Source organism: Salarias fasciatus, chromosome 13 (assembly GCF_902148845.1).
Source record: "Salarias fasciatus chromosome 13, fSalaFa1.1, whole genome shotgun sequence".
Classification (NCBI taxonomy): Eukaryota; Metazoa; Chordata; class Actinopteri; order Blenniiformes; family Blenniidae; genus Salarias; species Salarias fasciatus.
Genome location: NC_043757.1, coordinates 27458069 through 27480842, shown reverse-complemented (window position 1 = coordinate 27480842; position 22774 = coordinate 27458069). Strand labels below are relative to the sequence as shown.

The window sequence follows — 22774 nt, the reverse complement described above, 5'->3', positions numbered from 1 at the left end:
CATCTCCACCACGATGCTTGGGTGTCGCAGTAGGCATCTCCGTGGTGAGATCGTTTGCAATCGCTGGATGACGGGAGGCTTGTCGTCACTATCTGGAAGTACACGAGGCATCGGGACGCGGACGCTCCCTTTGGTTTGTACGGCCGACCCACTGTGGGTGTCGGCCCCACGAGGAGTGCTTCTCCTCCATGTGGGCACGCCGTTGTGCTTCCTCCGCCTGGCTCGGTAGCTGGGCTGTCTGGTACGAGGCTGGTGTGGTCGGCTGCTTTGGAGTTTTCCCGGTTGTTGGCCCCACTGAGGCGTCGGGCCTTGGCGGGTGATTACTGTTGTGCAGTGGTGGAAAGTAACTGTAGTACCCTGGTTAAATACACGTAATTCATATTTAATTTTGTACATTTTCTTTCACAGAGGTGTTTTTATGTGCATTTAAAGCTGTTATGCATGAAATTATTTAGGTTTGAAGTTCATTTTAACTCTGTTATTGAACGTCACGGGAAATTAATCTGGAAGCTTTGGTTTCCGATTGCATTTAAAGGGGTCAGTGTTTTTTTTTTTTTTTTTTTGAGGGGAAGGAAGTAGAAGACGGGAGGAGGAGGCGGGAGAGAGAGACACCTGGAGGAAAAGGAGTTTTGGCTTCAGCATCTAACGGGAAGAAAGAAACTGAGTTTGAGTAGACTGACGATTTGGAAAGCGGTTCATCAGTTGAGTGCACGTCGGTGCGGCGGAGGTTTTTTTTTTGGGTCGCTCCAACTCCAAGGAGGGGCGAGAAAAGAAAAAAAAAAACGGTTTAGCGGCTGAAGAAGAGGAGCGGTGAGAAACGGCTGCTGGAGAAGGAGAGACAGGAGGACGGAGGTGAAGGAGGCTGGACCTGGACGTCTTCTCGGCGGTCTCAAGTGGATGTGGATCCTAGTGAAGGACCGGCGGAGAGGATTCCACTAAAGGAATATATCACTTGTCAGAGGTACATTTTCATTTTTTTTTCTTTGAGCTCCTTTCTTTGAGTATTTCATTTAGAAGACACTGGTTTTGGTGACAAGAGTTATAAAGTGTGTGTATAAATTCATCCAATAAATGTGGGGTTATGATTGTTAAATTGTGTGATCCCACATGTAATGTGTATCAGAGGGTTAACAGTGTAGGACAGTTGCTCACATTTACAGTTTCAGCTCCAGAGTTTGCTCACTGGGCCTGTCTGCATCCTCGGCAGAGCGTAAAGATCGTATTTGTCATCATTGGTTTTCATCTAATAGAAGTAGACTCCTGGTTCAGTCATTTCTGAGCCTTATTTGAGAACTGCTCTGTCAGAGGTATACAGACACTGTGACTGGATCTTGGGTTGATTAGGAGGGCTACATAACACTTCAGTATTTTTTTGTGTATCTGTACTTTGCTCAAGTAAAAAAATGAAGGGGTACTTTCACTTTTACTTCACTACATTTTAGAGCAGGTATCTGTACTTTTGACTTCACTACATTTAGATTTATGGTTGCGTTACTCGCTACTTTTCAATGTTCTGTAAATCTATTGTTTTGTTTTTTTTTTCTGTGTGCGCGAGCGCAAAAATGAAAGTGAAACTAGGCGCGCCACCGTAAAGGAGCGGCAGAGGCAGCAAATAGTACATGAGCCGGAGGGCACATCGGTACCATTTTGAGGAATTAATTTTCATAGTGATTTTCATGAAGGTGCACATCTCTAGTGCTGGAAAATGTGTGATAGCCTTCAATCCACGGTAGTTTTTAGGAGCTATCATCACTGAAACCAAAGAAAGTCAGCTCGGCCGAGCGAGCTCACAGACCCAGCTTCCGCCTGACATTTTTAGCAATATCTCTGGAACGGAAAGCGTTAGAAACTTAATTCTTTCTATTTCTGAAACTAGAGAGTTACAGCTTTACAACAAGATATCCTGCAGCCTTCTACACCCTCTGGAAGCTGTACAAAATCCCTGTAAATATTGTTCAATATTTTTCAAAATAAAAAAAAAAGTTGATTTTCTTTTTTTATTTTCTACATACATTAAAAACCAAAGAAGATAGAAACTTACTGTTTTCTTTGTTGGAATCTATGGCTTTCTAGCTTTCAAACAAGCACACCCATGGCTTCTTACTCTTCCGGGAGGCTATGTTACATTGCATTGAAAATTTGTCATGAATTGTGAATCTTAAACAAAATTAAGTTTCACACTTACGAGCCTACTTTTCCTATTAAACATATTTGTTTGAAATGTTGTGGATTATTTACATAATTAGGAGGAAAAAAATAATAAATGTTCTGTCATTAATAATATTTGTGCAAAAATGCCAACATTATCTGTATTTTAACACATAAATGAATTGTGAATATTTTTCCAGAAAATTGATGATTTCAATGCTGTTATTGAGAAAAGAACATGAACAATAGCATTTAATTGACTTTTTTTTATTATTATTAAGAAATTTTATAAACTCAACCAAGGAATGCCAAAAAAATTAGGGAACATGCATAATTTTAGACCACTGTAATCTATGCTTTGTGGTAGGTCACATCATACATTTCTCACATCTAGGAGGAATCAGTCGATTTCTTCTTCATCCCCGTTCTCGTCATCAGCATCATCACTGTCTGAAGTACATGCTTGGTTTTCACAGTCTGACTGCCTGCACATGTCTGTGCATTTCAGTCTATTTGCTTCCCTGTTGCTTCCCAGACTTCCCTGTCCCCAGACACTTCCTCCAGTTCCTCCGGGAGGATCCCAAGGCATTCCCAGGCCAGCCGAGAGACATAGTCTCTCCAGCGTGTCCTGGGTCTTCCCCGGGGTCTCCTCCCGGTGGGACATGCCCGGAACACCTCCCCAGGGAGGTGTCCAGGAGGCATCCTGAACAGATACCCGAGACTCCTCAGATGGCCCCTCTCGATGTGGAGGAGTAGCAGCTCTACTCCGAGCTCCTCCCTCTATCTCTGAGGGAGCGCCCAGCCACCCTACGAAGGAAACTCATTTCAGCTGCTTGTATCCGGGATCTTGTCCTTTCGATCATGACCCAAAGCTCATGACCATAGATGAGGGTGGGAACGTAGATTGACCGATAAATCGAGAGCTTCGTCTTTCGGCTCAGCTCCTTCTTCACCACAACGGACCGATACGACTGATCACTGCAGACGCTGCACCGATCCGCCTGTCAATCTCACCTCCATCTTTCCTCCAGTCATGAACAAGACCCCAAGATACTTAAACTCCTCCACTTGGGCCAGGGTCTCTCCACCAACCTGGAGAGGACAGACCACCTTCTTCCGGTCGAGGACCAGGACCTCGGATTTGGAGGTTTTGATCCTCATCCCTGTCGCTTCACACTCAGCTGCGAACCGCCCCAGTGCATGCTGTAGGCCCGGGTTCGATGAAGCCAACAGGACAACATCATCTGCAAAAAGCAGAGATGAAATCCTGTGGTTCCCAAACCGGACCCCCTCCAGCCCCTGGCTGCACCTAGAAATTCTGTCCATAAAGATAATAAACAGAACCGGTGACAAAGGGCAGCCCTGCCGGAGTCCAACAACAGGTCCGACTTATTGCCGGCAATGCGGACCAGACTCCTACTCCAGTCATACAAAGACCGGACGGCCCTTAACAAGGGGCCCCGGACTCCATATTCCCAGAGCACCCCCCACAAGACACCACGAGGGACGCGGTTGAATGCCTTCTCCAAATCCACAAAACACATGTGGACTGGTTGTGCGAACTCCCACGAACCCTCGAGCACCCTATGGAGGGTCTAGAGCTGGTCCACTGTTCCACGACCAGGACGAAAACCGCATTGTTCCTCCTGAATCCGAGGTTCGACTATCGGTCGAATCCTCCCCCTGGAATAGACTTTCCCAGGGAGGCTGAGGAGTGTGATCCCCCTATAGTTGGAGCACACCCTCCGGTCCCCCTTTTTAAACAGGAGAACCACCACCCCAGTCTGCCAATCCAGAGGCACCATCCCCGACCGCCACGCGATGTTGCAGAGACGTGTCAACCAAGACGGTCCAAGCACATCCAGAGACTTAAGATACTTAGGGTGAATCTCGTCCACCCCCGGTGCCTTGCCACCGAGGAGCTTACCAACCACCTCGGTGACTTCAGCTTGGGTGATGAACGAGTCTGCCTCTGAGACCTCACCCTCTGCTTCCTCTACGGAAGACATGGTGACAAGACTGAGGAGGTCCTCAAAGTATTCCTTCCACCGTCCTATGATATCCTCAGTTGAGGTCAGCAGCTCCTCCTCCACTGTAAACAGTGTTAGTGGAGACCTGCTTTCCCCTCCTGAGGCACCGGATGGTTTGTCAGAATTTCTTCAAGGCCGACCGGTAGTCCTCCTCCATGGCCTCCTGAACCCCTCCCAGACCCGAGTTTTTGCCTCCACCACCACTCGGGCTGCAGTTCAATTAGCCTGCTGGTACCCGTCAGCTGCTTCTGGGGTCCCACGAGCCAATAAGGCTCGACAGGACTCCTTCTTCAGCTTGACAGCAGCCCTAACTTCCAGTGTCCACAACCGGGTTCGGGGGTTGCTGCCATGACAGGCACCGGAGACCTTACGACCACAGCTCCGGGCAGCTGCTTCGACAATGGAGGTGGAGAAAATGGAGAACATGGTCCACTGGACTCAATGTCCCCAGCCTCCCTCGGGACATGAGAGAAGCTCTCCCGAAGGTGGGAGTTGAAAACCCTGCTGACAGAGGGTTCCACCAGACGTTCCCAGCAGACCCTCACAACACGTTTGGGTCTGCCAAGTCTGTCCGGTTTCCACCTCTGCCAGAGAATCCAACTCACCACCAGGTGGTGATCGGTCGACAGCTCTGCCGCTCTCTTCACCCGAGTGTCCAAAACACGTGGCCGTAGGTCAGGTGACACGACAACAAAGTCGATCATCGACCTCCGACCTAGGGTGTCCTGGTGCCAAGTGCACTTCTGGACACCCCAGTGCTCGAACATGGTGTTTGTTATGAACAAACTGTGGCTACCACAGAAGTCCAATAACAAAACACCACTCGGGTTCAGATCGGGGAGGCCGTGCGATCCAATCACCCCCTTCCAGGTCTCACTGTTGCTGCCCACGTGGGCGTTAAAGTCGCCCAGTAGAACAATGGAGTCCCCAGTCGGAGCACTGTCCAGCACCCCTCCCAGGGACTCCAAGAAGGCCGGGTACTCTGCACTGCTGTTCGGCCCATAAGCCGAAACAACAGTCAGCTACCTATCCCCGACCCGAAGGCGAAGGGATGCGACCCTTTCGTTCACTGGTGTGAACTCCAACACATGGCGGCTGAGCTGTGGGGCTATAAGCAAACCCACCCCAGCCTGCAGCCTCTCACCACGGGCAACGCCACAGCAGTTGAGAGTCCAGCCCTTCTCGAGAGGTTGGGTTCCAGAGCCCAGGCTGTGAGTGGAGGTGAGCCCGACTATATCTAGCCGGTACCTCTCAACCTCCCCCACAAGCTCGGCCTCCTTCCCCCCCAACGAGGTGACATTCCATGTCCCTAGAGCGAGTCTCTGTGTCCAGGGATCGGGTTGTCGGGCACCCTGCCATCGGCTGCCACCCAATCCACATTGGTCCATATCCGTCATACTATCCATATTGAAGTGGAAGCTGGCGATCTACATCTCTTTTACTTTATGTAGCATAACCACCACTAATCCTGAAACAGAGTAAAACATTATCACAACTCCAGCTTCAGAAGGGTACTTACATATTACTTGCACAGTATGTAATCCCACACTAAATGTTACACCCTAATATTACCGTGAGACCTCAAAAGATAATTGGTTTCAACAGAGATTATTAAATCACAAAGCAATCTTTTAAAATTGTATTTAGCAGTCCAACTCTTTTTTTCTCTTCGTCTTGTTTTGCATGTTGTGTTAAACTTAAAAGTTTGTTACTTTTTCATGTGTGTACTTACTGCAGCTGTCTGACATGCCCGCTTCACATGCTTAATTAGACCAGGCCAGAGAGAAGGGGAGGGGCTGAGGGGGGAACATTGGTATAACAGCAAATAACTAAACAGAGACAGAAAGACAATAAGAGGAACAGCCCTGAAAGTAATTTAGATGTAATTAAAGGAAATAAGTAAATAAATAAATATTATATATATTTATATAAAAATAAAAATAAATCAGATGTTCTTGTCCCTTTACTTGCATTTGAGATGAGGGTTACATTCAGAATTCATGACAAAATTTGTACGCTATGTTACATAGCCTCCAGGTGGAGTAGAAACCCATGGGTGGGCTTGTTTGAAAGCTAGAAAGCTATAGATTCCAACAAAGAAAAGAGTAAGTGTCTATCATTTTTCGTTTTTAACATATATAGAAAATAATAAAAGAAAATCAACTTCTTTTGATTTTGAACTTTTTTTAAAGATATTTACCAGGATTTTGTACAACTTCCAGAAGGCATAGAAGGCTGTAGGATAGCTTGTTATAAAGCTGTAACTCTCTAGTTTCAGAAATAGAAAGAACTAAGTTTCTAACGCTTTCCGTTCCAGAGATATTGCTAAAAATATCAGGCGGAAGCTGGGTCTGTGAGCTTGCTCGGCCGTGCTGACTTTCTTTGGTTTAAGTGATGATAGCTCCAAAAAACTACCGTGGATTGAAGGCTATCACACATTTTCCAACACTAGAGATGTGCACCTTCATGAAAATCACTATGAAAATTAATCCACCTGGCACAGCTGCAGCTGCAGATCCCGCAGCCAGCCCAGCCTGCTGTCAGCGCCTTCTTCAGGCACAGACGGCCCCCGTCTGCTTTGGCGGTCCCTCCCTCGGAGGATTTCCTGTTTCCCAAGCTGGGTGGAGACCGTCGTGAGACACGTTAGTTTTACCCTACTGATGATGTGTTGTTGCAATAGTAATTCTGGAGGGATAGCATGGCCCCCTCCAGGCTGTTGGCGGATGGTACGGATGGCGGATGGCCCCAACTTGAGGCTCCTTTAATCTGCTTTTTATTCTGTTTTTTTTTTTATTGTTGATAATAATCTATGTGATGTATTCAGGGTGCCTCAGAAATCTCCCCTTCCGAGACATAATCTGCATAAAAATGACTAGAGCTGCAACTATCAAGTATTTTTGGAATCAAGTATTCCATTGATGATTTCTTTGAGTAATCGAGTGCATTTTGGGCTCACGCAGTGCGCGTTCCATATATGTGCACTGATCCAAGCATCCTCGAGAAGCTTTTCCGTTTCTCCAGACTTTTTATCTGCTCTTTATTACAGATTATTTATAGAAAATGTAGCACATATATTGTCAGCATAATATCATTTAGTATTGGAGTTTGTTAAGCAATTTTTTTTTTTGTTTCTGAATCGCGGTGCGTCACCGGAGCGATTAGATACTTTCAGTTTAGTAGGCAGACCTCCCTATCTCTCCAGACAGAAGTCTGATATCCTGCATCGCCTGGATATGTCCATTAATCACACACACACACACACACACACTACATCTCTCTCTCTCGCGCGCATCTCATCGCCACAACGAAGCCTCAAAGTATAAGAATTTGTCTCAAGCATTTTTTTTGTACTCGGGGTACTCGGGGTACTCCAGTTACTCGAGTAATAGTTGCAGTCTTACAAATGACCAAAATGTATTCTAATCATTCCCTCTTCCACATCTGAACTTTGGCTCTTGTTGTGTTAAGTTAACATGCTGACTGAGGAGGAGTCCGCACTTTGAGTTTAAATCTTTAAAGCTAATAGCAGTAGAAATAGTTAAAGTTGAGTTATGGTGGTGCATGGCTGGACTGAAGCCTGATGTCTTCAGCCGTTAGTGATCAGGGTGTTTGACCAGTCTGCTGGAGTCCAGCTGCACTGTATTAACACATCATATTCACTTCTTCCATTATATTCATGTTATAAAGCAGCAGACAGAAACACGTCAAGTCAGATGACTGAAAGTGGGTCCAAAAGGAGAAACAACACTGTTAGTGGAACATTCCCAACACAGCAAGACTTCAACATAAGGAGCTGTGTACTGTGTCATTAGGTCCATGTTGATTTATTACTGGAGAACATGACTGTCATGATGTCTCTGTGTCTCCTGGCTGTAGCCTGCTGACCTGTAGCCACAGCTGAGGGACTGGACGACTCCTGTCTCACTATGTCTTCTGCCCTCCAAGGAAAGCTGCAGCGGGACGGAGACCACAAGAAACCAGTGGTGAGTCTGTGTGTGTGTGTGTGTGTGTGTGTGTGTGTGTGTGTGTGTGTGTGTGTGTGTGTGTGTGTGTGTGTGTGTGTGTGTGTGTGTGTGTGTGTGTGTGTGTGTGTGCGTGTGCACGTTTTTCCATCCTTGTGGGGACCAAATGTCCCACAAGGATAGGAAATTCCGGCACGACCTACCTCGTGGGGACATTTTTTGGGTCCCCATGAGGGGAAACAGTGTTTTCTTGACCATGTTGTGGTTACTGAAAAAAGTAAAAGTGCAAAAACATTTCTTTAGGGCAGTGGCGGATTAAACAAATTTGGGGCTCAAGGCAAAGGCAGGAATGGGGCCCTCTCAAATGAGAAGACAACACACACGCCATTTTGATACTCACTAGTTGCTCATGTCCACACGTCGACAACTGTCCCTCCCAAACAGGTGTCGACGTCGCCGTTACACTTGCTGGTTGTTGTGGATATTGTATTTTATTTTGATTCATACTAAGTTTGAACATGAACAGTAAAGCCTCAGTTGCAACATCTGTCTCATTAAAGGTGCTGTAGGCAGGATTCCGCATCTCCGCCATCTTGCTTAGGGTTACCTAAGCAAGATGGCGATTTGACCCATCTAAGATGGCGATTTGAAACCCAGCACAGCCAATCCTGTCCTGTTTTCTCTGACATCACACCCTTAAGCAAGTTAAGTCCCTCCCACAAGAACGTGCGACGAACGCCACTCGACCAATCACGGTTAGAGCCTCATGGGCTTTTCTGATTGGTCAAAGATACCTGGAGCCTTTGAGATTCCTTTTCAGCTCAGAACAGAGACAGATGGAAACGCTGCGCCTTCACGGTAGTGCAATTATGCTACACTCCTAAAGGATTATCAATGGATACTCTAACATTTAATCCAAACAAACACAGAAAAATTTGCATTGACTAGCAAAATCCTGCCTACAGCACCTTTAAAACCATCTGCACATAGGTGGTCAGTCTGGGGGGGGGGGGGGGGGGGGGGGGGGCTCACACAAATCCTTCACATGTAGCGATTGTAACCCCGGTTAATTTCAGTAGTAATTAACATTCCGACGCTCCTGAACGCACCATCCGCTGATTGCAGAGACGCACACAGACGTTCACGAGGATTAAAAAAATTAAAACAACGTGTGGCTGCTCTAAATGTGCTCCGTTCCAATGGAACAGTTACTTGGGACCGAGTTGGTCAGGGGCCGACTTGGCTTGGGGCCGTGGTGGGTTGCTGCTGCTCGCCGCTGCCGCAGTGAAGTATGTCGTCACTTTGGAGCATTTTGACAGCAGCTTTCTGCTTTCCTCCTTTATCCTCCTTTTTTCAGCACCGCTGGGGCAGCTTCTTTTCATCGTCTTTTTCTTTTCTGTTCTTTTCTCTTCTCTGCTCTTCTCTTGTCTTCATGCCGTTTGTTTTCGTATGTTTTGCTGCTCTTCCTGGATCCTCTCCACACATGCACAGTAAGATGGACTGATCCAATGTAGTGGAGACTGAAGGGGGGGGCCCGAGACACACATAATACAATAAGCATTCTGCTGGCATTTTAGGGACAGGATTTCAATCAAAACATAATTAATGTGTATAAATAAGTAATAACTGTATTAACCATAAGTGTATGAGGAGTTTTATGGGGCCCCCAGGAACTTGGGGCCCGAGGCAACTGCCTAGTTCGCCTAATGGTAAGTCCGCCCCTGCTTTAGTGCTACACATTGTTTTGGTGTGGGTTAGGGTTAGGAGTTAGATATGAATGGGAGTCAATGGAAGGTCTCCACGAGGATAGGAAGACAAAAGTGTGTGTGTGTGTGTGTGTGTGTGTGTGTGTGTGTGTGTATGTGTGTGTGTGTGTGTGTGTGTGTGTGTGTGTGTGTGTGTGTGTGTGTGTGTGTGTGTGTGTGTGGTGCATACAGACCTGAGGCCTGTACTAGGAGTGGAATCATCAACTGAACTGAATGTTAGATCTAAAGTGAAGCAGGTTGTGATTGGTCGGAAGCTGTAAGCTCCGCCTCTTTAATGTGAATGCTCATCAGGACTGAAGGAGTCTTGGCTGAAGTACCGGGTTCAGAACCTGCTTCATAGTCCAGGGAACTGAGACATCCAGGGTCTGTTAATCCAGGTCAGTGTCCAGGCCTCAGGTGTCTGAGTGTGAAGCTGTGTCTGCAGACCTGGTCTCTGTAGACCTGGTCTCTGTAGACCTGGTCTCTGTAGACCTGGTCTCTGTAGACCTGGTCTCTGCTAACCTGGTCTCTGTGTGTGCCAGACCTGGTCTCTGCTGACCTGGTCTCTGCTGACCTGGTCTCTGTAGACCTGGTCTCTGTAGACCTGGTCTCTGCTGACCTGGTCTCTGTAGACCTGGTCTCTGTAGACCTGGTCTCTGTGTGTGCTGACCTGGTCTCTGTAGACCTGGTCTCTGCTGACCTGGTCTCTGTGTGCCTGCTCTCAGATCGTTTTGGAGGGGAACATTGCCAGTGGGAAGACCACGTGTCTGGAGTACTTCAGCAAAACCAGCGATGTGAAGGTAGATCACATTCTGACTCTTGTTCTCAAATAATGTCCCAGAGACACCATGTTGTCTCCGGGACCTGTCCTCCTGATTCTCGACAGCCCGTGTCCTCTGGTTTCAAAATGGCCCCGCCTCCTTTGACTGTTTTTCCAAAATAAAAGTGGAACTGCTCCTTCAGTCCAACACTCCTTCACCTGGAGGTCACGGCTGGTGGACCTGGACTCCTGAGGCCTGGATAAACAACAGACTGCAGGGTGGGGTTTTGTTTGGACCGGATGGTGGACTGACCCTCTGCTCTGGTTGGTTGCAGGTCTTCACAGAGTCGGTCTCCACATGTTGGAACGTCCGAGGACACAATCCTCTGGTAATGTTCCACCACACACACCTGCTGCAGCAGGGACCGCGGGACCCTTCAGAACCCGGGTTGTTCCCCTGTTGTAGACTGGTCAGGGACCATGTAGCGTTTTGTCCTCCTTCAGCCAGGTTCAGGTTGTTTTTCTGGGTCTGCCTTACTCTGATGGGAACAGCTGCTCACACACGTGGTCAAGCTGTGGTTCCAGGTCGTCTCTGAGGACTCTTTGTCCCTGCAGGCTCTGAGGTACCAGGATCCTGAACGCTGGGGCCTGACGCTGCAGAGCTACATCCAGCTCACCATGCTGGACCGACACACGTCCACCACAGTAAGTGACCCACCAGAACCACAGTCCTGATCCACCAGAGTTTCTGTGTTTGAATCGTTGAAGTCACTGAAGAGTCCTGGTTTTGGAGTCCTGGTTTTCCAGCCGCCCTCTTTTCTTCTGCTCTTTGTTGTGCTGCTGTTCTTTCAGACAGTTTTCATTGATGTGATCAGCTGATCAGCTGATCAATGTTCCACTCTGCTGCAGGAGGCTGCAGTCAAGATGATGGAGAGGTCCATCTTCAGCGCCAAGTACATCTTTGAGGAGAACCTCTTCAGAAGGTACGGAGTCACTGATGAGTCCTTCTATCTGTCCACTGATCAATCAGCTCCAGAATCAGGACCGGCTGAGGCCCCGAGCCTCAGCCCAGATGAGTTCAGATGTTGGTTTGGTTCTGGGTCCTGTGGACCGGGTGTTTGAGGTAAACATGGATCAGAACATGGCCCAGAGCTGGATCTGAGTCCCATCAGCGAGTCTTCATTGATCAGTTCTGGATCAGTTCTGGATCAGTCTGTGCTCTGGAATGTTCCTGCAGTGGGAAGATGCCCGAGGTGGACTTTGCCGTGCTCAGTGAGTGGTTCGACTGGATCACCACCAACGTGTCCATTCCAGTGGATCTGATTGGTGAGAGGACACACACTGTCCCCGTCTCTGTGCGATGTGGAGCGTGTTCTGGTGGAACTGCTCCACGTTTCTCCCTGTTCTCTCAGTCTACCTGCAGACGGATCCTGAGACGTGCCACCGGCGGCTGAAGCAGCGCGGCAGAGAGGAGGAGAAGGGCATTACACTGGTGAGGAAGCAGCTCTTCGTCCTGTGCTCTGCTAAGCGTAACCCTCACCCTAAAGCTCGGTTTACACTTGCACAATTCTGTGGCACGCATTGGCACGAATCGAGAAACCACTCGTAAAGTGGCGTGAAGTGTGCGTAAACCCTTTGTGACTGCGTGCCATGTCGGGACGAGAATTTTGAAATGTTCCAAATTTTGGTCACGATAAAATATCGCGACTGGGCCGTGAACTATGTGACAACTGTTCGTGAACGCCACGTGAACGCATCAGGACAATGCAGGAGGATGTGTGCAAGTTGTGGCATAGCACGCACTCCCGCATACTGCAACGAATAGTGCACGAACAGCCCAAGCCGAACTGCTCAACCACGTCGTGCCAATGCGGGAAGCACTTCACTACACGCAAACTATGCATGAATGCGTCATGCCAGTCCGTGACACTGACGGGCGCGCATTCGTGCGCATTCGTGAACTATTCGTGAACTATTCGTGAACTGGTCGTGAACATGGCGGGAGCCTGCCAATTCGATGAGTCCAGATTGGCTCGCATTGCTACGACAACATCGTGGCAAAAAGTCGTGTAAACCTGGCTTAACCCCATCAGCACTGTGTTTGGGTTTGTGTGTGTGTGTGTGTGTGTGTGTGTGTGTGTGTGTGTGTGTGTGTGTGTGTGCGCGCGCGTATGTGTCCAGGAGGACCTGCAGGTGATCCACCAGCTGTATGAGGACTGGCTGGTCAGACGGACCTCGTTCCCGCTGCCGGCTCCCGTCCTGGTGAGCTTCACTCCACTGCTCCACAGAGCCTTTAACGAGAGAATCAAACCGTCCAGTTCTTCACTTTTCATCTGAGGTTGTAACGTCTCCATGGAGACACTCAGTCTGGAAACTCAGTGTTATGAATAAATTCAGAACATTCAGTGAAATAAATCCAGCTTGATCAAGAAGAACGTCTTCTTCCACATGCACAATAGAGTGATTAAAGATGAGTGTGATCATGCAAATGTGACAGTGATCATGCAAATATGACCTCTGACCCCTGAGAAGACCAGAAGCAGGACAGAGAGGCCCTCAGGGCCCAGACAACCGGCGGCCATCCCAGAGCCCAGACCCCAGTCCCCCCCAGGTAGACGTCCACGCACAGGTCCAGAAGGGGCCAGAGGAAGGCCCCAACCGGGACCCCCAATAGCCACGGGGCCTGGTTCCCAGGGAGCCAAGACCGACAGGCCAAGAGCCCAGGGCTCAAGAACCCAAGAGCCAACCCCCACCACCCACCCCCACTCAGGCAGATGGCCATGACCATACTCAGGAGAACCCCCCCCCCCCCTCCCCCGGGGAGGGCGACTACCCTCCCCGGGCCATACCTATCCAATCACTCCACCCACCCCCACCACCACGACCACCAATACCCCCCCCAACCCCCCCCACCCTGTACCCTGTTTTCTGGGGCAGCAGCCAGACACCATAGCAGCCAAGCCCAAGCTGCCCCCCCCCCCCCCCCCCAGCCAGGCCAACTACCTTCATCTCCACATGTCTTCATTTCATGTGTGTGTGTGATGTGGGCAGGCTGCTGGATGTGACCTTTGACCTCTGTGCCTGTCCTCTCTCAGGTGATTCCTGCAGACGGCGACCCTCAGGAAATGATCCGCAAGTATGAAGAGAACCGAGAGCAGATCCTGGCTGCTGCAAAGCCCTGAGACACACACACACACACACACACACACACACACACACACACACACACACACACACACACACACACATTGAGCAGATCTCTGAACCTGGGGGGACCTGAAGCAGACTCATACACTCTAAAAAGAAAAGAAATCAATGCAACAGTTTGCATTAGTCTTTTAAGTCATGGCAACCTCATTAGAAATGACATTGAACCAACAAACTATATTACTTTGGGTGAATTCATTTTTTGTCATCAGTCAAAGATCATTTTTGATCATTTTAAGTACTGCTTACTTAATAAATGCAAGATTTTTACGTTGATAACTCAAATAAATTGGCTGCCCACTTTTAAGTAATTAAAATGGCCAACTTGTGAATAACCTTATATGTTGTAATTGTTTGGGATTACAATGCTGTGACAGCCAATGTGGGGTAATACTGCTCAGGCAGTCTCGGGCTGTTAATAAGCTCAATAAATGCTCAATACTTCTCATTCCAGGTTGGAAACTGTTAGGGATATACTTTAATTAGCACTACTACTATGGAATAATTGTATTAACTGCACATTAGGCCTTTCCTGAGAGAAGAACACCAAGGTTATAAGATGTTCTGCTAAGGTGTAAACATACCCACACGTTCCGTAGAAACCAACACACACTCACTAGTGTTCCAAAACATACTCGATAAGGATGTCAGCTCTTGGTTGGCAGCTGACATCAATATCAAATTGTCCAATTGCGAACAAAGTCCAGCCTATCTGTCGGGGCCCCGCCCAGAAGAACATGGAATAAAAACTCTGTTTCATCAACAATCAGGATCCTTTCGGGGCGAAATACTTTGTGTCTTTCCCTGTAAGGTCCAGCGCTGAGCATTACATTTGGCTATACTTAAATAAATGGTAATAATCTGAAGCCAGTCATTTTGGCATTCTTTATACCAAGCATAGAATAAGAGAACCGGGTGGAGTCGGCCGGATGGAAGTCCTGGCTCCAACAATTGTTGCCGTGACCCGGATCCTTCTTGGTATCAGGTCATTCGGAACCACGATCTTTCCAGACGGGCCTGTCTTCACCACCCAACGACAAAGGAGCTCCAACAAAAGAGGTAAGCAGAAAGCCTTTTCTAAAGTTTCTGCCGGACTTCGGTCTGTTTGTCGTTTGGGCGGAGATCAGAGGTCCGGAAGAAAAATCCTAATATTCGTAAGTGATGACTCTTTAGTCCTTTCTCTCTATATAGCCACATGTAATGTATAAATCACATAAAACACACATAGGGAAAGTTAATAAGTGTCCGACCTAAATTCTAATTGGAAAACATAAGGACTGAAATGATTCTGGGAATCGGCCCTCTGTAAAAATGACGGGTGTCCGAAAATTTTTGGAAAAATCCTAATCTGGGACTAGGTAGACCTGGGACTTTACACACCTGTAAATTTTAGAAAAGCCCTAGTCAGGGACTAGGTCGGTCTGAGACCGCCGGTGCGTATCACCGAAGACGTCTGGCCTGGGACGTGGGGTCGGGGACCCAAGGGAGTCAGGGACTCGCCTATAGAGAAGAAGAATAAAGAAGATGAATAAAGAAGAATAAAGAAGAAGTTAAGAGAATAAGTGAAGAGGAAATAAGGACACAGGGACAGATCTTCATCTTTATTGTTTTTCACATCAGCTGTGGGGGGTTCCTGTGCTCTGAAGTGAATTAAACCCTCGGGGCTCCGCCCATTGCACGGGGGTCTCCAGGCACAGTTCTGTGGGGACATTGTGGTTGGTGATAGTGCAAAACAATAAATACGGGCATAATTTGAATCGGCTCCCAGAGGACACTGACTCTGAGTCTGTTGTAAAAGGGAGACCAGAGGGGTTGAGAGAAGATTAGCAAGATTTCCCAGTTCTACGGGACTAGAAGTGGAAATACTGTCAAACCGGCGACTCGGGCCTGGGCCACCCCCAGGTAGAAACAGAGCCCTCTGCCTCCCCGGCGCGGTGGACAGCGGGACCCCATGTCCCCCACTGTAGACCACATCAGACAACACGAGCAGTGTGTGTGGAACCCTTTATCGGCGTGGTGTGTGTTTTCACTGAATCTGTGGCAGTAGGCCCAGGGGACACTGGTAGAGCAGAACCTCCTATCTTGACACTCACTCGGTTGCTGTATGGCGCTTGACCTCTTGGCTTGAGTCTATCGCCTCCCCAGACGTGGGGACATCGATAGAGCAGAACCTCACTCCTTGACACTCATTTGATCGCAGTACCGTTTGCCCTCTTGGTATCGAGTCTATCACCTCCCTAGACAAAGAGGACACTGGGAGAACCCACCCTCATGCCTTGACATTCACTCGACCGCAGAAAGGCGTGTGACCTCTTGGTTTTTGAGTCTCTCACCTCCTCTGAATCAAAAACCACTGCTGGAAGCAGTTCAGTGTGTGTGTGGCAAACCTTGCCTAAATATGTTTTTGTGTAAAACGTAGGTTTAAAGGTTATTGACGGAGTGCAAACTAACTGAAAAACCTGGAGGTATATGCGACTCTAACACAGGGTGCTCAGATTAAAGAGAAGTTAATGATAAAGTGTAAAATTTTGGTTAAAATAACTGCAATCGAACAAATTAAAACGGAGTTTTGAGCCAAGCTACTATTAAAACTAGACCAAAAGAACCCGTAAATTGTGTAACTTGGTAATTTACTTCACCTCGTACAGGTGTAGAAGAGCGACAGAATGAAAGACAAAACTCTTAAGTGTCGGCAGGAACAGCAGCCAGACAGCCTGGGAGGTCTGATGTTCAAAATTTATCTTAAACAAAACAACAGACTGAACAAGAAAGATCAGGGACCGGCGTTAGAACGTTTGACTGAATGAGCAGAACAGCCTCAGACAGAGGGAGAGCTGGGAACATGAGAGGGCCGCGTCCAGAACCGCTGAGGAAACAAAGCCTGATGAACATCCAAGAAGGAAAAAAGAGAGAAGGGACTTTTCTTTTTCAGAGGACAGAGAGAGAGAGAGAGAGAGAGCAGACAGGCGGCTGGCAGTAAACACGCTCGAGCCGACCTTGAGAGAGCGAACACACACACACACAAACACACACACACACACACACACACACACACACACACACACACACACACACAGGTGGTGACCACCCAAGTGAGAACATTTAAACATTCACACTGACTCATACAGGAAGCTTGGACTGAACCACACCTCGAGAAGGTCAAGTAATTTTAATTTTCACGTTGGCAGTGAAGTTCTATAACTTTAAAGTTTTCAGATTTGAGACTATTGATCCGATATTTAAAATGACTCGCTTAAACCTTGCATTAGGTTAACTGTTTAGTAAGGAGACTTTAAAACTAGACATCAGGCCTTGAGTGACAATAATTAAGAATGAATGAATAAGAACACAAAACTGTCCTGAGAGCAGACCGGGCCATGATTGTTTAACCCCTAATATTTGTATAATTAACAACAGGTAACATAAAAACAAAATTTCTAATCAGACCTCACAGAGTTGGTGGTCGCATAGAAGTCATTTTAGAAAATTTTAAAATAGAAATAATCTAACTAAGTATAATAGAAATAAATAAGTAAATAAATAAATAAAGAGAAATGAAACACTGCAAATGTCATCGCAATATGCAAATCTAGAAACAGACACCAGGTCAATAATTAAGGTCTGTCTCTTTCCAAGACTGTACAAAAAGTTTTTACACCGATCAGTTAAATCTGCTGCCAAACTCAAACTGCAGTGAAAATCAAAACAGACCCAGACCACAGAGATCCACTGCATTAATGGAGTGAAAAGATCAAATCAAACCAACTTTTACTTATAGATTATTTTTCCTGCAAATACAGGCCGCAACAGTATTAACTGACCCCTGACCCCCCCACCGACACAAGGGGGGTATCAACCTCAGAAAGCTCCACAACGACCAGCCCCCAAACCATCCCATGATGCCCTGGGGTGCCGAGGTCCTACAAGGGGGGAGGAGTAGCTGACTGTGTCCAAACCAAAATAATTCCCTGCTGTAGAACTGAACATGAACTGGAAAAATCCTGGACTCCTCACTAACCTGACCCTCACTCTGGAACACCATACAGCACAACAAACCAGTCACACACACCCTCAACACACACACCAGCTGGAATATTTTCCAGGAAAAAACAGAGCGATGGCCACTTTAGAAAGAAATTAAAACACAAATGGGAGGTTAAGAACTGGAGCAGACGTTTCTACTCTGATCCGACTGTCCTGTAAATCCGCTGATGAAGGTCGTGACAGCGACCATGAACGCAAAAATAATCTGTTGAAGAAAAACACACTGACTTTATTTTCCCTGATGGTAGAATCAGGCGGCGTCTCTGAGACAAAACATCCCATCAGCTGATACAAACAGCAGCTCAGCTCACACAGGCAGAGGTCAGAGGTCAGAGGTCAGAGACATGGTGGGACAGGCTGAGACGTCCTGGTGAGACTCCTCTCCACGAGGCTAGAAGAAAGGGGAGCCGTGGATTAGAAGCCTCAGGACGTACATGCCCCCCGTCCACACCCCACACTGGACCTACAACTACTCACTGAACCCTGATCCAGGACACGACGCCGTCTGGGAAGCAAAAGAAGATCTGTTCACCCAGGAAGACACACCGGGGTTAACAGTGGAGAACATCTACGTGGGACCAGAAGGCGTGGCCGCTGCACTGAATCTACAGGACACACTGACGGCGTTATAAACACTCAATCAAGACTCAGTGCCACACATCACTCTGGCTGTGGCAGGACGACAAGCCAAGAACCTGGGCCCCATGATGAAGCATGCCCTGGACAAATCAAACGTTTGGAGCCCCACTGTTAACCCACTACTGCAGTACTGTAAAGAAAATAACATCTACCGCACTGCTCACAGATCACACGCAGCACAAACACTAGAAAAAAACCACATTACAAAGAACACACGGCCAAGAAAACACACACTCTCCAACTGCAGAAAAACTGCTGGAGCAGGGACCCTGCAGGAGTGAACAGGGACCCTGCAGGAGTGAACAGGGACCCTGCAGGAGTGAACAGGGACCCAGCAGGAGTGAACAGGGACCCAGCAGGAGTGAACAGGGACCCAGCAGGAGTGAACAGGGACCCTGCAGGAGTGAACAGGGACCCTGCAGGAGTGAACAGGGACCCTGCAGGAGTGGTCTCTGGGACCCACAGATGTAGGACACTGTACCAGCATTGAACCGATACACATTAAAATGAGAAATGAGATCCCTATTTGTCAGCCACAGAACCCCCTCCCTGAAGCTAAATTAAATGGTGCAAGAAATACCATACGGGGGCTTCTGAGAACAGGAGTACTGATTGAATGTCGATCAAAATATAACACACCGTTGAACCCGGTTGAGAAACCGGGGAAGCCCGACTATCGGCTGGTGCACGATCTGAGAAAAATAAACGCTAATCTGGAAACATCAAACTATGACACACCGAGCTCCTGCACCATGCTGGCAGGAACAGAGCAAAAGAACACATTTTTTACAGTCATGGATCTCTCTAATGCATTCTTCTGCATCCCGATAACTGAGGACTCACAGAAGTACTTTGCGTTCTCTTATGAAGGAAAACAATACGCCTACACCAGGCTGCCCCCCCGGGACTGAATGACAGCCCCTCCCTCTTCAATGCTGCACTGAGAAATCTAATGAAAGAACTGACTGTCCCACCTGACGTGAACTTCCTCCAATATGTCGACGACATATTGATCTCTAGCCCACCAGAACAAACCACAGCCGAAGCGACAATTTATCTCCTCAAATGGTTGGCAGAGAAAGGATTTAAAGTTTCTAAACAGAAGCTGCAGCTCTGCCGACCCAGAGTAACCTTCCTGGGCAGAGTTGTGAGCCACCCGGGCATATCAGTCACAGGAGACCACAACGACACAATATGGTCACATCCGAAGCCACGGTGAAAGAACTAATGAGCTTTCTGGGCTTAACTGACTCCAGCAAAAACTTTGTGAGCGAATATACAGAAACATCCACCCTCTGCGCCAAATGATTAAAACTGAAGGAAGCAGCAATTACTCCCACCCGCTGGAATGGACTGTGGAGGGAGAAAAGGCCTTCATCAAAATTAAACAGTGGACGCCATTGAAGCAGGACAACCGAGCTGCGTAAGGGGGGTGACGCCATCGCAAACTCCATTCAGAAAACAACGCACATAACGACGGGACATGAAACTTACAAACACACCAACCATGCAGTAACAAGTTTTATCACAAGCCAAAGATTTTCACTTTTACCAGACAAGGAAGCTGCAGAGCGTTCTCATTCTCCATCAGACTGACACTCGCTCTGAAGCAGCTGATAACACGGCCTCGGGGATAAAACGGAATGAACCACATGGCTGACACAAGAATATCAAACACACACGACTCTGACCACAGAAGAAGTGATCAGACCTGATCTGACATTACTGATGATGGACACAGTCACTGCTCTCCGCCGAACAACAAACACTCATAGAAAAACTTGGATCCATTAGACGACTAGTGACCTTTACACTCTGCTCCCCACAGAGCAGACTGCAGGAGATTTATTTTATTCTATCAGCATGAAGGACACAAGATTATAAGATGGAATTTAGAAAGCAGAAACTTCCCTGATCATTCACCAGCTTGCCTGGTTCTGCATTTAGACAGCAGAGCAAAGAAAACTATTTTGGAAACTGAATCTGAGCTCACATTAAAACAGCAATACTACAAATAAAACCTGAAATACAGACCTTTCTCCAGATTAATGTCTGAAGAGAAGTCAACCAAATATACTCTGGATACATTAAAAGAAGTTATCAGAGGTAAACGGATCTCTCTTGGGACAGTAATTAAATTAAAAAAAAAAAAAAAAAAAACTTACAGAACTTAAGAATTGTCGTAATTATTGCTTAATTTGATATTATTTTGAATATTTTTTTGGGAATTTCAGAACACTTCAATTCATTTGGGTTTTGTCGTAGAGATTTAGATAAACTTAAAGAGATGGCTTATTTGCTCACTGAACTGATAAATGAAAAACGATGGAGTGAATATATGACACTCATTTGGGGAAAAAAAATAAATGTAAAAAAAGAAAAACATAAATAGAGAAAAAAAATGCAGTGAATAAAAATTGATTGATGAATTATTATAACTCATTTTTGGAGAAATATAGGAAAACAGGAACGTCTACAGGGGACGATATCAGACGTAAAAATTTGATTCTGAATCATTACTGACTATCCAGCCACTGGTGTGAGCAGCAGCTCATGCTACCAAAACAGACAGCAGAGACAGGGAATATTAGCACTGCCTTACTGATAAAACCATCCTGCATGATTTTTAATGAAAACTCCACAAAATCAGAGCAACAATTTCAGTGAAGTGAAACGAACAGATCCTTGTTGGTGATGGAGAACATTCTGACAACGATGTGATCAAATCAACCGGAGCTCAGTTTAAAATCAAACTCTAACCTGAACTATGAAAAGTCTATCTTCACAGGATCAGGAGGTCCGGTTCCAAGACCCGAACCAAGCCCAGCCCCACCAGGGACAGTGGGGGACGAGTCCCAAGGAAACAACAGGGGCTGCAACAAACCATGTGCCCCAGGAGACCGACCACAGGATGACTAGACGATAACAGAGTGACTGACGGTACAGGACTCGACGTGTCTTCACTGACCCACCGACTGACACCAGACGACACCTGAAAGACCTGGACAGAGACCCTGAGGACGAGGACGGACAGAGACCCTGAGGACGAGGACGGACAGAGACCCTGAGGACGAGGACGGACAGAGACCCTGAGGACGGGGACGGACAGGCCTCACAGGAGGTCTGATAAGCCGTTGTGTAGATCGGGTTGTGATATTCAGTCAGGCCTGATCACCCTGCTGGTTATCACAATCCTGGCCATAACACTCACTTTGTGGTGGGAGGCCCAGAGGCTTGAGAAGAGAAGATACTAAACAAATAAAATGTGACATTATGGTGTTTGGAGCCTGAATAATCTGAGGGGAGACTAGTTTGAACGTTGGACTATTTATTGGCTGAAAAAGGTGGAGGAGCAGCATGTTTGGAACAGTCTGCTGCTCATGTTCTCCAAACAACTCAGCTCCTGATAAGTTTCTCACAAAGGCCTTCGAAGGTCTGAGCTCAGTGTCGGAGCGACTGGCTGAACACTCTGGACCTGATAAATGCCCCAACAGAAGGGGGGAGAAAACCTTTAGGAAGTAGAAATCATATATTCTCCCTCTGTTGGAGCCGCTCACTGCAGTCACAGTGGTGGAGACTCTCTGCAGGGGGCGCTGTATCCCTCATATCAGACTCTCTGCCTTAGATGCATCGATTGGGCCTTGACTAAAAGCTCCACTGGAGATCCACCACCACCTTTTCAAATGACTAAAACCTGCCCCACTGATGTCTCCCTCTGAGCCCGGAGGTCCTGACACTGAAGAAGACTACCTGGACCAGGACCAAGTGGAGCCCTGGAGGATCCATGGCGATATCAGGATGAAGAGGATGAAGAGGACGACACCGTCTGATGAAGATCACCTCCCCGCCCCCCCCCATTTGAGTATAACATTTGCGTTGCTACTGCTAATACATATCTACATATATTCTCGCTGCACACACGTAGAAACTCCGGAACTTTGTTTTTTGAGCTTGATTTTTTAGAATGATTTTTTTTGTTAAATTTTTTTAGGCTTATTTAGGATGGTTTTTTATTAATTTTTTGGGATGATTTTTATGATGATTTAGAGGTTGATTAATAAATGGGTTGATTCAGTTACACACAAGGAAAATCAGGAAAAATTACAATTATATTAAAATTAAAGTTACTGTTTAAAACGTAAATTAATTATATTATTAGATATGTTATGTTTTTCTGGAAACAATAAAAAATAACAAAAAAAATAATAATAATAAAATGAAAAATAATCATAAAATGAA

At 47.0% G+C, this 22774-nt stretch overlaps 1 protein-coding gene across 7 annotated transcripts; it reads left to right on the top strand.

Moving 5' to 3' along the window:
• The first annotated feature begins 580 nt into the window (after positions 1–580).
• LOC115399620 (thymidine kinase 2, mitochondrial-like) lies at positions 581–22741 on the top strand. 7 transcript variants are annotated; one of them, XM_030107123.1, is made up of 12 exons: positions 581–961; positions 8124–8161; positions 10611–10685; positions 10981–11034; positions 11261–11350; positions 11555–11628; positions 11883–11971; positions 12058–12137; positions 12827–12907; positions 13741–13781; positions 14838–14911; positions 21311–22741. In XM_030107123.1, the coding sequence occupies exons 5-12, from the start codon at positions 11324–11326 to the stop codon at positions 21448–21450; spliced, it is 606 nt and encodes a 201-aa protein (XP_029962983.1). In that variant the 5' UTR covers positions 581–961; positions 8124–8161; positions 10611–10685; positions 10981–11034; positions 11261–11323; the 3' UTR covers positions 21451–22741. The 7 variants fall into 7 exon arrangements, 4 of the variants coding, with proteins under 4 accessions (XP_029962983.1, XP_029962980.1, XP_029962981.1 ...); XM_030107120.1 differs by having other exon boundaries at positions 606–961; positions 8055–8161; XM_030107121.1 differs by lacking the exon at positions 14838–14911 and having other exon boundaries at positions 607–961; positions 8055–8161.
• The last annotated feature ends 33 nt before the right edge of the window (positions 22742–22774 follow it).